We start from the raw sequence: 14,055 nt of genomic DNA on the forward strand, positions 1-14,055 counted from the left end.
CTTGTTTCCTTGTCTTTAATGGTGTTCTGGACTTTGCCGTTGCTGCTGTAGTAGCCTTAACTGTAAGCTGTGAAGGTCTGAAAACACCCTCAGAAGCCGGTGCCTACTCAGCGGCTCCGGACTCATCTGAGGGTATAGTTTCCGTAGGCCCAATACCTTGAGTTTCTACAGGCCTCGGTGTCTCCATGTGGCTGTCGGTTACGACCTGTGGCTCTGAGGTAGTGGGTGTCAGGGGCTGCAAAAACGTCTCAATGAGAACCGACGAACCAGCGACTGGCCTAGAAGAGGCTTCGTCGGTTTTGGACCTCAGATGCCTGTCTTTTTCTTTGTCTTTGCGTTTTTTATACATTCCAGTCGTCGGTTGTTCCGACGGTATTATATAATTAAATCTTCATCCAAAATAATGTAAGGCAAAATCAAATCGACGTTTAATAGTGCGTTTATTGAATCTAGCACAAAACCGACAACTAGTGACGTCGTGGTCAGGGCCTAGGCAAGGAACGCAGTAAGAGTGAAAGTCCTTATGAGGTATTTGATTCCCACAAGAAATACAATTATTAACTTTTACTGACATCGGTCTGGAGCAAGAAAAAGTTTCCCCAACGGGGTACTTAGCTTTATTGAAGACTTCGGTTCTGAAATTCAATTTTGAAAATCTCAGGAGTCGGCCGACTGGCACTTGCGAACTGCTTTTGCTTCGGGCACCGCGCGGCAAGAAAGACTGAAGAAAATGGTGTCGGTTGCAACTTTTATACCCCTGGCGCACTGACGTCAGGAAAGAGGTGACAGCAACCGACGTCGGACCAAGACTTTGGAACTCGGGCCGACTGCATGTCGCCTGCCAGCGGGATGGTCCAAGTGTAATGACTGCAACAGTGAAACACGATGAACATCCTCTATAGCTTCAAATGAAAAATTATGACTAAATCTTACAAAATGATGTAGTAGTATGTAGGTAGTCTATAAAGCGTGTGATCTCAACAGGTCCACTCCATAAAAAAAAAATATCACCCACAAATCTTTTAGTAGTCAAAATGTACCTACAGAATTCATTATTCCTGATAACACTCTCCTGTTCCTGTTTTGAAATGTAGGCTTTTACATTTGTGTTTGTTCCTTATTAACTAGCTGTTATTATAGAATGAATGTACTGCATGTGGGTTACTGTAACCTTAAGAAATGATTAATGCATCAGTTGGCTCTTGATTGGCTTCTTTGTATTTAAATAGTGAAGATAAGACTGTTTTAATTAGGTCTGATGAAGCTACTTGTGTGGAAGTGAAAGTGCTTATCGTTGTTCTAGTATTATTTGTATTTATTAAAAGTTTTTCCTTCTACCGTGGTGTTCACCCAGTTTTCTTTTTTCTGTCACATCAACAGTGACAATTCTTTAGAAAGTACAGTTGCATACACTTACCATAAATGTAGATGTTCGAGTGTATTCACTGTTGCAGTCATTACATTTGGGTAAACTGATGGCAGGTTGCCCTCAGCCTGAATATCAAAGTCTTGGGTCCTGCGTCGGTTGCTGTCTCCTCTTCCATGATGTCAGGTCATCAGGGGTATAAAACATGCAGCCGACGCCATTTTCTTTAGTTTTTCTTGCCCCAGATGTCAGGCGCCCCCCCAAATGGGGAGCAAAAAAAAAAAAAAAATATATATATATATATATATATATATATATATATATATATATATATATATATGAAACAATATATAACAATGCAATTGTAACAACATAGACTTTACCTTCATCTAAAAGCAAATACACCACAAAGGCTGTAGAATATAGTGAAGGAAAGATACGTTTTAGAAAAAAGGGGGATGGCAGGTGGGTAACCTGGACTGCAACAGTGAATACACTCGAACACCTACATTTATGGTAAGTGTACACAACTGTACTATGTTCTTCGAGTTTCACTGTTGCAGTCATTACATTTGGGTAGAATCCCAAAGCTATGGATGGGAGGCTGGAACTAAATAGCCTTAGGGGCGGCTATAAGGCCCTGCAGAACTGCAGTGGCAAAGCCTGCCCTGGACTTAGAGAAGAGAGGCAAATGATAACGCTATGTAAAAGTGTGAACAGAGCTCCAAGTAGCAGCTTCTAGAATATCTTTGGTTGGCACCCCTCTGAGAAAAGCTGCTGAGGTAAATGCAGCCCTGGTGGTACCCTTGGGCACCAGTTTACCATGATGCAAATAACAGAAACGAATGCAGTGACTTATCCATTTTGAAATAGTCTGCTTTGTAATAGCCTTTCCTTCTGATCGTGCAGCAAATGCCACCAGTAGCTACTCAGATTTTCTTACAGATTTGGTCCTGTTTAAGTAGAATCTTAGTTGTCTGTGTACGTCCAAGGAATGCCGAATCCGCTCCCTCTTGTTCTGCGGATTTGGGTAGAAAGTTGGCAGGTGAATAGTTTGGTTAAGAGCTACATTGGATACCACCTTTGGCATAAAGGAAGGGTTGGTCCTGAGGGACACACTGTCTGGGTAAAATATAATAAAAGGCTCCACAGCCATGAGGGCCTGTAGTTCTGAAACCCTTCTTGCTGAAGTGATTGCCAGAAGGACAGCTGTTTTCCAAGATAAATACTTTATATCTGCAGTAGCTGCTGGTTCAAATGGAGGCAGGGTGAGCTTTTCCAACACAAAAGTGAGGTCCCATGCAGGAAGGGCTGCCACCTTTTCAAATACCCAAAGTGGGACATTTTTGCTGCAAACGTCAGATTCTGCAGGACGAAACATACCCATGGCCAGTACAAAAAACAGAATTTCACTTTTTTGCCTAAATAAAAGCTTATTCTTGTAGCATTTTAGTTGCTTATTCTGTTTCTTATAACATTTAGGTGTTTCAGATACAGAATAACTGTTTTATGGAACTATTAAATAAAATATAGGAAATAATTTTGTCCCAAAATCTCAGGACATTTGTCATTTTTACAATATTTTTGCAGGACACAACTGCCCAAAGAGGGACTGTCCCTCGCAAAGTGGGACAGGTGGTAATGCTACATGCAGGAATTGGTGATCTTCTGGGAGGCCTTAAAATTTTAGCCCCTCTAAGATACTGTTTTAGCAGAGGATGAGAAAAGATGGGGGGGGGCTCTGTGTTGTAATGAGCCGAGATGGTAGAGGCATGGATTTTTATTGATGAAAAAATAGGCTCTTGTCAAGCATCTCAGTTAAGTATTGTAAAATCTGAGGAATATTTGGCTTTGCTGTGTCAGTCCCTTGTGCTTGGTTCCAAGCATAAAATCTTTTCCATTTATCTAGTACTAGGCCTTCTGGCTTCCAAAATGACATCCATCACAGACTTACTGAGAGGTATTGTTTGAATAATTACATGATCAGCCATGCTGCCAGGTTCAGAGTTTGGGGCTGACTGTGCAGAATTTGATTGTCCTGCTGAGACAGTAGATTAGGTATTTAAGGCAAGTACCAAGGAGGAAGTTGAGACATATTCCTTAGAATAGGATACCAGTGCTGGCGAGGCCAGTCTGGGGCAATTAGGATCATTTTTGGTTTTTCCTGTCTGACCTTTAGTAGGACCTTGGGAAGAAGAGGCAGAGGAGGAAAGGCATAGACTGATAGGTTTTTCCAACTGAAGGATAGAGCATCCACTTTTCATGCTTGTCTGTGATAAGTCCTTGTGCAGAATTTGTCCAGTTGATAATTCTGGGGGGAGGCAAATAGATCTATGCCCGGGCTCCCCCCATTTCTCTGTTATCATGTTGAAGACTTGTGGATCCAGTTTCCACTCGTGAGGGTCCATAAGATTTCTGCTTAGGTCGTCTGCCAGAGTATTTTGTTTTCCTGGCAAGAAGTGAGCTTGAAGATGTACTTGGTAAGTCAGGGCTGTGTCCCACAATGCCATGGCTAGTCTGCAAAGGGGGTAGGAATGTGTACCCACCTGCTTGTTTATGTACCACATAACCATGGTGTTGTCAGTCTTTATCAGTAGTTGTCCTGGATGAAGTAAGTCCTTGAAGGCTGTCAGGGCATTCTGAACAGCTAACATCTCTTTCAGGTTGATATACAGATGCATTTGTTTTGGGCTCCATATGCCCTGAATGCATCTCTCCGCCATGTGGGTCCCCCAAGCATAGTCTGATACGTTTGTAGTTAGGGTTTGGTTAGCAGGGGGTACAGTGAAAGACTATCCCATGTTCTGGTGACATGTCTCTGCCCACCAAAGAAACTCCTGTTGTAGGCAGGGAATGAGAAGAATCATTGTTTCCAGACTGTGACAATGTTGACTCCATAAACTTTTAGATACCACTGTAGTTTTCTCATATGCAGTCTTGCATATGGAATTAGTAGAATACAGGATGCCATGAACCCCAAAGCCTGCAGAATTTGTCTTGCAGATAACTGGGTTTTTGCTGCCATCTGTTTGAAGTAAATAGTCAGTTCCCTTTGTTTGTCTGGCGTAAGGTAAGCCATCTGGGCAGCTGTATTCAAGCTTGCACCCAGGAATGTAATCTTTTGAGAGGGTACCAGTTGTGATTTCTTTTCTTTTATTGTGTACCCTATGCATGTTAGAAGCCTTTTTACAAATGTCAGATGTTGAAGAAGAATGTCCTTGTTTTCTGCTTGAATGAGACAGTTGTCCAAGTATGGATAGATTTGTATATGTTTCCTTGTCTGCAAAATGCAATTACTGGTGCCAGGCACTTTGTAAAGACCCTGGGCGCAGTAGATAAGCCAAAGGGCAGTGCAGAGAATTGGTAATGCATAAAACCAGCCTTGAAGAGGAGGTATCTTCTGCATGATTCCCTTATTGGGATATGCAGGTATGCCTCTTTTAAGTCTAGGGCAGCATGGGCAGAAGCTGTTGCAAAGTCAGCATTTTGAATTTTGGGATGTCCAAGTATGTGTTTAAAATAGATAAATCAAGTATTGGGCGCCAGGCATCGTCTTTTCTGGGTACCAAGAACAGTCTTGAGTAAAACCCTTGTCCTTTTTCTAGTTCTGGTACAGGCTGAATAGCCCCCATATCCATGAGGGATGTAACTTGTTTCTGTGCCTCTGCCCACTGATTTTGTGGTAGAGCTGGCCAACCGTTTGGAATTGGCAAGGTATGGAAATGAAATCTGTATCCCTGGGATACTATGTTTAGTACCCACTTGTCCTGGGTATTAACTGCCAATTTTGAGCATGAAGAGCTAGTTTTCCCCCCTAAGAGGGCTGCCAAAAGATAATTGTTTGGTGATGGCAGAGGGAAGTCACTGAGACCGTTTACTGTAGGGTTGTGCTTTGTTTCCTCCAGATTTGGAGGTAGAGGCACCCCATTACTTTGACCTGTAAGAACCCTGTGATTGATATCTGGAGCCTTTTGAGCGCCTGGATTTGCCCCATGAGGCTCTGTCGGAAACAAGAAAGGACCAATTTTTTGTAGGCCAGTGTCTACTGAATCTTAGTGGCTGCACTTATAAGAAGTCTTTTACAGTTTGCATAGACTTAGCTTTGTCTTCCATTTTCTTTAAAACCTCTTCTGTCCTATTACCAAACAGAGTATCATGCTGTAATGGTGCATCCAACAATTTAGCTTTAACATGAACAGGCAGATTTTGCTCCTTGAGCCAGGAATGCCTTCTAATCACAGATCCAGTAACTGCGGCACTGCAGGAGGCCTCCAAGGAATCAAAACCACATTGCAAAGTATGCTTTCCAACCTGCTCTGCTGCATGCAATAATTCCTGTAATTCTTTATTTTCTGCACATTCAGAAATCAACATCATTTTCCGTTTCAATAATCCCATAACATGCTGTTGATATTTAAGCATATGAAACTGGCAGTTTAAGGCCCTAATTGCCAAGGTTGCAGATGTATAAACTTTCTTTCCCCATCTATCCAGCGCCCTAGAATCTCTATCAGAGGGGGGTACGATTCTTAGCTGTTGAGGCCTTTACACGTTTGGGACCCTGTGAGATAGTTTTGGGGTCAGCAGCAGGGTTTTTGAATAAAAATTTGTGGGAGTCAGGAACCCTGTAATATCTGTCTGCTTGCTAGGAGCTAGAGATAGGGAATCTGGAGCCATGCTTAATTCCGAAAACACATCATCAACAATGTCTAATACAGGAGGTATGGCCAAAGGCCTATGCTGAGGAAGAAGAAGGAAATCCCTAAGCCTCTTTTTTGACTCTGAGAAATCTTGACTCTCCCAATGAAAATGTTCCCTCAAAGTATGCAAGGTTTCCCCAAAAGAGTAATCCTCAGGAGGAGATGCAGATGGGATGGATTCCTCTGCATCTGAATCCTCATAGGGTGGTATAGAAAATTCCTGATCAGAAGAGGAATCAGAAAAAAGAGAAACCTGATCTGAAGATTCATACTCAGTGTCTTGCCTAGGCCACTTTTCTGGGGGGGGGGGGGGTTGGGAACATGGCTCATGCGTTGTTTTTTTAGCCTTAGAAGATGCTTTTGTCTTTGTTTTTGAAGCTGGCGTTGGTTTTATATAGAAATGCTGAGGCCTGAAAACACCCTCAAAAGCCAGTGCCTGCTCAGCGGCTCCGGACCCATCCGAGGGAGAGACATCTGCGGGTACAATACTTTGAGAATCTCGCAGCATGCCGGACTCCACATGGGTCTCAGTAGAGGCCTGCGACTCGAAAGTAGCGGGTATCAGGGGCTGCAAAAGCACCTTACTGAGTACCGGCGACTGGCTTAGGAGAAGCTTTGTCTTCGGTTTTGGACCTCGACGGTCTGCCTCTGTCATTTTCTTTGCGTTTTTTGTGAACTCCCGTAGTCAGATTGCTATCCAACGACATTTCAGGATAATTAAATCTGTTTCCAAAATATTTTGAAGCAAAGATATACAGAAGCTTAATAGTGCATTGGTTAAATCTAGCACAAAACTGACAGCAAGGCACGTTATGATCTGGGCCTAGGCAAGGAATACAGTACAAATGGAAATCCTTATGAGGTACTTGCTTCCCACAAGTAATGCAATTATTAACTTTTACTGACATCGGTATGGAGCAAGAAAAAGTTTCCCCAACGGGGTACTTAGCTTTAATTGAAGACTTCGGTTCTGAAACTCGAATGCAAAAATTTCAGGAGTCGGCTAACCGGCACTTGCGAACTGCTTCTGCTTCGGGCACCGTGCGGCAAGAAAGACTGAAGAAAATGGCGTCAGCTGCATGTTTTATACCCCTGATGACCTGACGTCATGGATGAGGAGACAGCAACAGACGCAGGACCCAAGACTTTGATATTCAGGTCGACTGAGGGCAACCTGCCAGGAGATTACCCAAATGTAATGACTGCAACAGTGAAACACGAATAACATCCAAGGTTTACACCACCAGGTGGCTAGCCCTGTAGTTCTTCCACACCACACTCTTACATGCATACACACACCTATGGCCAGCTTAGTGTGTCTAGTCCACCCACTGCATGTCTTTGGAATGCAGGAGGAAACCAGAGCACCCGGACAAAAACCCACACAGACAAAGGAGGACATGCAGACTCTGCAAAAAAGGCACCCCAGCCAAGAATTGAACCATGGAACCTCTTGCTGTGAGGCAACAATGCTATAAGTAATTCTAAGCAAAGACTGCCACTTAAAGGGCAACTCAGGAAATGATGATCACAAAATGAAGGATTAGTTCCATCAGTGGGGTGGAGCATCTTTTGACTCAGAGTACTAGATATCATACATTAGGTTATTACAAATGTTTAGCTGAGCAGAAAGTTAAAAGTTTTGTACCATCCAATACTCTGTCTATTCAGAGTTTTTTTCCATAGTTAATGGCTCTCATTCATTCCTATCACTACACTAAGAATGTAGGATAATGAATCATTTTTATTCAGACAAAAAAAATATATATTTTTAATCCTTATACTGACAGTTTGAAAAACTGAGTGCAACAACTTAGAACATTCCTAGTCTTCTTTCAACAGGGAATAAATACTGCTCCTAACAGACTTATTACTTACTCCAGAGTATTATTAATATCACTGGTCTTTAATAGAAATCAATCAAACAAAGTAAGTTTTTTCAATATTTTGCCACATTCCCATCCCAGTAATAAAAATTTCAAAAAAGCATTTACTCATATACATATATATATATATATATATATATATATATATATATATATATATTTATAAAACAAAGAGTGAAACAAATCATTCTCCAAAAATACTTTCAAGGTTTTTTCATGAAGGTATTAAGATGCCATGTACTACCTTTTCTTAACATGGCTGCACACTCACTCGTCCACAAGCACCCCCCCCCCCCAAAAAAAAAAAACAGTCCACCTCATAAAAGTCCAGAATAATTTTAAGAGTATCGTTATTTCTTCTGCTTGAGCCAATGAACCTCAGGGGATAACTGAGCACTCTTCAGAAATATCCTTGCCATTTAAGTCAGCACAACCCATTTCTACCTTCCCTCATGCTGCTTCAGGTTTGAATTATACTTCCAGACTCCTTTTATAAAGTTATTACTGCTTTTGGACAGACAAAGCAGCTTTCTCCTTGGCAGTCTCTCTTTTGGGTTCTGTTGGTGTTCTCATCAATGTTGCATGTATTGGGCTGCTCTGATTGTCTTCTAAAGTAGTTTGATCCAGTACACTTGTATACATAGACCACACTTCATATCTCTGCACATCTTCTAGAGGGTTCCACGTACAACCAATTTTTAATTCCTTTAGAGTGCAGGATTTTTGAAAAAGAAAGGGTATACAATCAAATCTAAGCAAGCAGAGTTTAACTGTGAAAAAACAGTTCCTCCTCCTCTTACTCATGTTCAGTGAAGTTAATGACGTCCAGGATGTAAACATCCTGTGTAATCTTTCAAAGTGGAACTTCCTCTGTCAGGATGCCTATCCATGTAGCTACCTCCTTAACCATTAAGGCAGTAGAATCAGATCTTTCTGGCCTTATCAGTAGTCATAAAAGACCACTGATCCACAGGGACCAATCTTCACCTCCATAATTGCTTTATGAAACCTGGTATCCTAAGAATCTCACTGCAGCATCTGTACGAAATCTAAATGCTCATAGAAAAAAAAGTAGATGTTGTTTTGAAAGTGTCATACTTTCCATATATCCCCCTACCCCGCTATTTCATAAAAAATGTACATTTATCTATTTCATTAAAAACTGCATCTAATAACAATGCTGCGGACTGCTATTTGGAGTTATTCAGTAGTGAAGCTTCCAATACACTGACAATGGACTGTTAAAGTACATGGAACTCCACTGTGATATGGTCAACTTGCTTTGTCTCTGGTTTCTTTACTGGACTTCGTTTCTACCATTTGGCATTCAATTCTCTACATGTAGTTTAAGTACATACTCATTATTCTTTTTGCCAATAATCCCCAGGGGAAAAAAAAAAGTTCAACTACGGCACTGGATGAACTGCGAGAAAAAAATAGATGTAATTTTAATGATGTCACTACTGACAGTCTTTCCTATGTAAAATACATTCATTAAACTTTTCACAAAGTGTGAAACTGTAAGTAGCTGTTGGCAGACAGACTAGATTTCTGACGTGCAACCATGAACTAAAAAAAAAGACTCAATTAAACCCTTGTATTTCTCTTCATAAGGTATTTACTGTCCTAATACCCTTAAGAAATTTTCTGTGTTGTTTTTTTTTTTTTTTTTCGCCTTAATTCTAATTTCCCTAAAACAGAGTTCTCCAAGATCCTGGTGGCTCATCTTTATTAAAGATGAGCCACCAGGAAACATACAATGGTAAAATGAAATAAAATGAGCCAAGTACCCTAGCCAAAACACTTGGTGATAAGTTATGGGCACGGTATGCCTGACACAGAACACTTGGAAACACTTTTAATCCTTAAGTGGACAAGTAATTTATACCAGAGGAAAAATAAGCAGTCTATGAATCACTTATCAATGATTTGACTTGTATCTGAATCTTACAAAAGCAAATGCTCTGTTAAAAATAATAAAAGGCAACACTAAAAGCATTAGCTATTCAATCTAGATGAAAGGGGAAAGAAAAAAGGAGGAAGTGTGTTAGGTGTGCAAAAGCAAGGTTGGCAACCATCAGCCAAAAGACGCAGACCCTTAAACCACAGCTGGGAAAGTTGAGGAAAAAGACTAGGGAAGGGATGGCTAAAGTTGTTAAGCAACCTGCAAGCAACATCACACCATAAAAAAAAGAGACTGAAGCATCTTGACTACAGAATTACGTGACTACAGCAATCACACTGGGCAATTTGTGAAATACTTATTCAAGAAAATGACAAATAACCCTTTAACTAAAGTCCTGAAATCCTTAACTGCAGAGTCCATATTACGTGTTTCTAGGTTAAGTCTATGAGCTGATAAGCTGCAGCCTGTACTTACAGATATGATTCCCTCAACCCTCATTTGCAAACTGCACACCTCTGAGCAAGTCACATAACCAGAGTGTTCATGGTCAGTGCGGAAAAAAGGCACTTGTATCCATTGGGCTTCCCTAGTTAAGTAAAATAAGAACCTAGTGTCATTCCACTAGAAGGACAAAATGTAAAAGACATAAGCAACCTGGGACAAAACATAATTTAAATCAATCAAATGAATAACTAAACAACTTTCTATGCTACTTACTACCATAAGAATTTCTAGCTTCCCCAAAGCACAACATGGAAAAAAAAGGATCCACTAGCTTTCAAAATCACATTTCAAGGTTTTGTTTAACATTCTGAGCAGTAAATGACCATGCTTTTACTGGTAAAGTCAGTAACAGCTTTTGTGTCCATGATAAAGTAGTAAAAGGCACTTCCACTGAAAGGTAGGTTACTACATGAAAATTGTTCTTACCTTGGAAAAGTTCTACTCCGCAACTCCCTGATAAACTGTGGGCTTCCAGTCTTTACAGTTTGACTCATCTCTCTGCTGACTGAAACATCTTGTTTCTGTGAGCCACGGCGCTTTTTCACTGGAATTGGATATGAAAAGCAAACAATCATTTCGGATTTTTTTTTTTAAATATGCAACAAAACTCTGGGCAGCTTTCAATATGTGAAGTACTTATCAAAGAAAGGTATACGCCCTTCATCATAAGCCAAGGAATCCTGAATTTCCTGGATATATAATAATGACTTCAAACACACCAGACTACACATTACACAATGATCTTGATTTTAAGCATCTAACCCTATGCCCACCATAAATGCATACATATGAACAAAACAATAAAAATGTACTATGAAACCCTCTCTCTCTCCTCTACTTCTGTCATTTCTTCCATAAATTCAAAGCATTATTTAATGAATCCAAAGTCTACACTGTCCCAATGTCTCTTGTACTCCAACAATGGATTCTAGGGCCTTCAATACAACCCCAGTAGGGAAAAAAAGCATTTGCATTAATCTGCTAATCTTGAACCATCTTTTTCTATCTTCCATCTATCCATGGTCCTTTTTCCTTTCTCTCCCCCCTTTAGTGTACCTGGTCTTCAAATCCTTCCCCCACACTTGTCTAACAATGAGGTGTTTCCAAATCACGTCCAACGTTGTTCATAATGTTAAAAACAAAAACTTTTGCTGTCGCATCTAAAACTCAACAAACAGGAAACAGTAGGAATTTTCAGAGTGCATACAACCTTGTAACTGTACTTTAGCTATAATTAAAGGATATAAAAAAAAATCACCTGTTTACCATCCATCCACAACCCTTTTTTCATTTTTGCACATTGGATTGGTTTGCCAATTCAATACTGGCAATCATTTAGTACCAATGTTCACACTGCCATGTGGCTAGTCCTTCCATGTTTTTTCTTCTACAACTAAAATACACACACACACCCTCCCCAGACACTCCTATGGCCAATTTAGTGTGTCCAGTCTACCATTAATTTTGCTGTTTACCATAAACTGTAAACTTTCCTACACAATGCCAAGACTTCCAGCTTTTTATGCTTATCAAAGAACCCTTTCAGGAGCGACAAAGGTGCTAAATCCTCTGAACTTTCTCTCTAATTATATTATTTCTATTTGTTTTCTGCTCCATCTTCTTCTGCTTATTTAAACTACTAAATCCCACATCTCAACCATGGCAAACATGTTTTATGTATCCCTGCTAGTCCTGTTCATTGCCAGCTAATTCTTCCCCTTAGTTGGCTAACAGTATTCTTCCAATTCCTAGTCATCTCCTTTTTAGCTACTAACATCAACAAAGTCTTCAGGTTTAACTACAACTTAGTAAAACATTCCTGTTGTGCATATTCTAAAATGAGAAGTTATGTACCTACCATAACGTTCCATGTTAGTTGTCTTCTCTCGCCTTCTTTCTTGCTTGATGGGTTCGGAGCCGATCCTCGGCTCCGACTCGGCACTTGCTAAGCTCGAGAGTCACTTTTACCAGCTCGAGGCAGCCCCATATCCCATGATGCAAGGCGGTAAGTACCCAGATCTTGTTTGATGACAAAAGGGCAACAGCACTTAGCATAATAACTTCCCAAAGGAAGAAAGAAGAAGAGAAAAACCTGCAGTATGGTAGAAGGACCAGCTCTGTACGGTCTTCAGAAGTGTAATTCCTTGTAGAGAAAGGTCTGTCCAGGCCTGGGGGAAGGAGGGAGGGTCGCAAGAAAGAAGGCGAGAGAAGACAACTAACATGGAACGTTATGGTAGGTACATAACTTCTCAATGTTAAGTTGTCAATCTCGCCTTCATTCTTGCTTGATGGGACCGCGTCCCTAGCACCTCTATCCTGGGTGGCTCAATGGAACAGACTCTTGAGAACGGTAGAGCCAAAACTGGCTCTGTCCCTGGAGGCCAAATCCAATTTGTAATGGGAAACAAAAGTATGAGGAGTGGCCCAAGTGGCCGCTGCACAAATAGTGTCTAAAGGAAGTCTAGCTTGAAAGGCTGTAGAAGTAGCTAAGCTTCTGGTTGAATGTGCTTTAGGTTTCGAGCACAGCTCTTTTCCCCTGAGCCGATAAATTTCAGCGATGACAGAAGAAAGCCATCTAGATACGGTCACTTTTGAGACAGGAAGGCCTTTCTTGTTATCAGCATAGGAAACAAAGAGTTGATCGGATTTCCTGAATTGTTTTGTTCTGTCCAAGTAATATCTGAGTTGGCGGTGGACATCAAGATAATGTAATTTTTGTTCCGATCTGTTTGAATAGTTTGGAAAAAATACAGGGAGATCAATGGCTTGATTCAAATTAGTCTTTGAGGCGACCTTAGGCAAAAAGGTCGGATTAGTTCTCAATGATACTCTGTCTTTGTGGAAGACCAAATAGGGGGGGGCGAACAGATAGAGCATGAAGTTCAGACACCCTCCTAGCCGATGTAATAGCAACCAGGAATAAAGTTTTCCATGAAAGAAATTTCAGGGAACAAGAAACAGCTGGCTCGAAGGGGAAGAATCAAGGATGTCAGTACTAAATTTAGGTCCCATTGAGGAGGAGGACTCCTGACTGGAGGCTTCAGGAGGAAAATTCCTTTCAAGAAGGCTCTACAAAGCCTGTGGGACATAATGTTGTGATCTGCGAACCCGACATGAAAGTTCGAGATAGCAGCCAACTGAACTCTAACTGTGGAAGAAGAGGAGCCCGCGTGAAAAATCTCCGCTAAGAAATCCAAAACTGCTTGAACTGGAGCAGTGAAGGGATCAATATTCTTGGCTTTAGCCCAATAAGAAAAACGTTTCCATTTGCTCGTATAAATCCTCCTGGTAGAGGATTTTAAGGAAGCTACTATGGTGTCTCTAACAGGGTTAGAGATCATAGGAAGCCTGGCTAAGGAAGGAAGTGGAGCAACCATGCTGTGAGGTTGAGAGAAGGGATAGACCGGTGCAGCTGACCGGATTGGTGAATCAGAAGATCTGGCACTGGGTCCAGATGCCACGGCTGCACCAAAAGGTGACGATGGAGGAACGGAAACCAAATTTGTCGAGGCCAATAAGGAGCAATGAGAATCAATTTGGCTCTCAAAACGGTTGCTTTCTGGATAACTTGAGGGATCAGAGGAAAAGCATAAAGAAGTCCCTGGGGCCAATCCTGGGTCAGAGCGTCTCTGGGGGGATGGCCTGGCAGTGGAAGAGAGAGAAGAAGTCTGGGCATTTGCTGTTTTGGGGAGT

General features: G+C 41.2%; 1 protein-coding gene across 1 annotated transcript in view; it reads right to left on the reverse strand.

Annotated features, from left to right (window-relative positions):
- Positions 1-14,055, reverse strand: part of PHF8 (PHD finger protein 8) — a 3,148,719-nt gene that overhangs the window by 2,657,870 nt on the left and 476,794 nt on the right. The window contains exon 3 of the mRNA XM_044080095.1: positions 10,789-10,906. Coding sequence (XP_043936030.1) covers positions 10,789-10,906 — 118 coding nt within the window. The remainder of the gene's footprint in view (positions 1-10,788; positions 10,907-14,055) is intronic.

Source organism: Protopterus annectens, chromosome 8.part0 (genome assembly GCF_019279795.1).
Source record: "Protopterus annectens isolate FY-2018-M chromosome 8.part0, PAN1.0, whole genome shotgun sequence".
In the NCBI taxonomy this organism is placed as follows: domain Eukaryota; kingdom Metazoa; phylum Chordata; order Ceratodontiformes; family Protopteridae; genus Protopterus; species Protopterus annectens.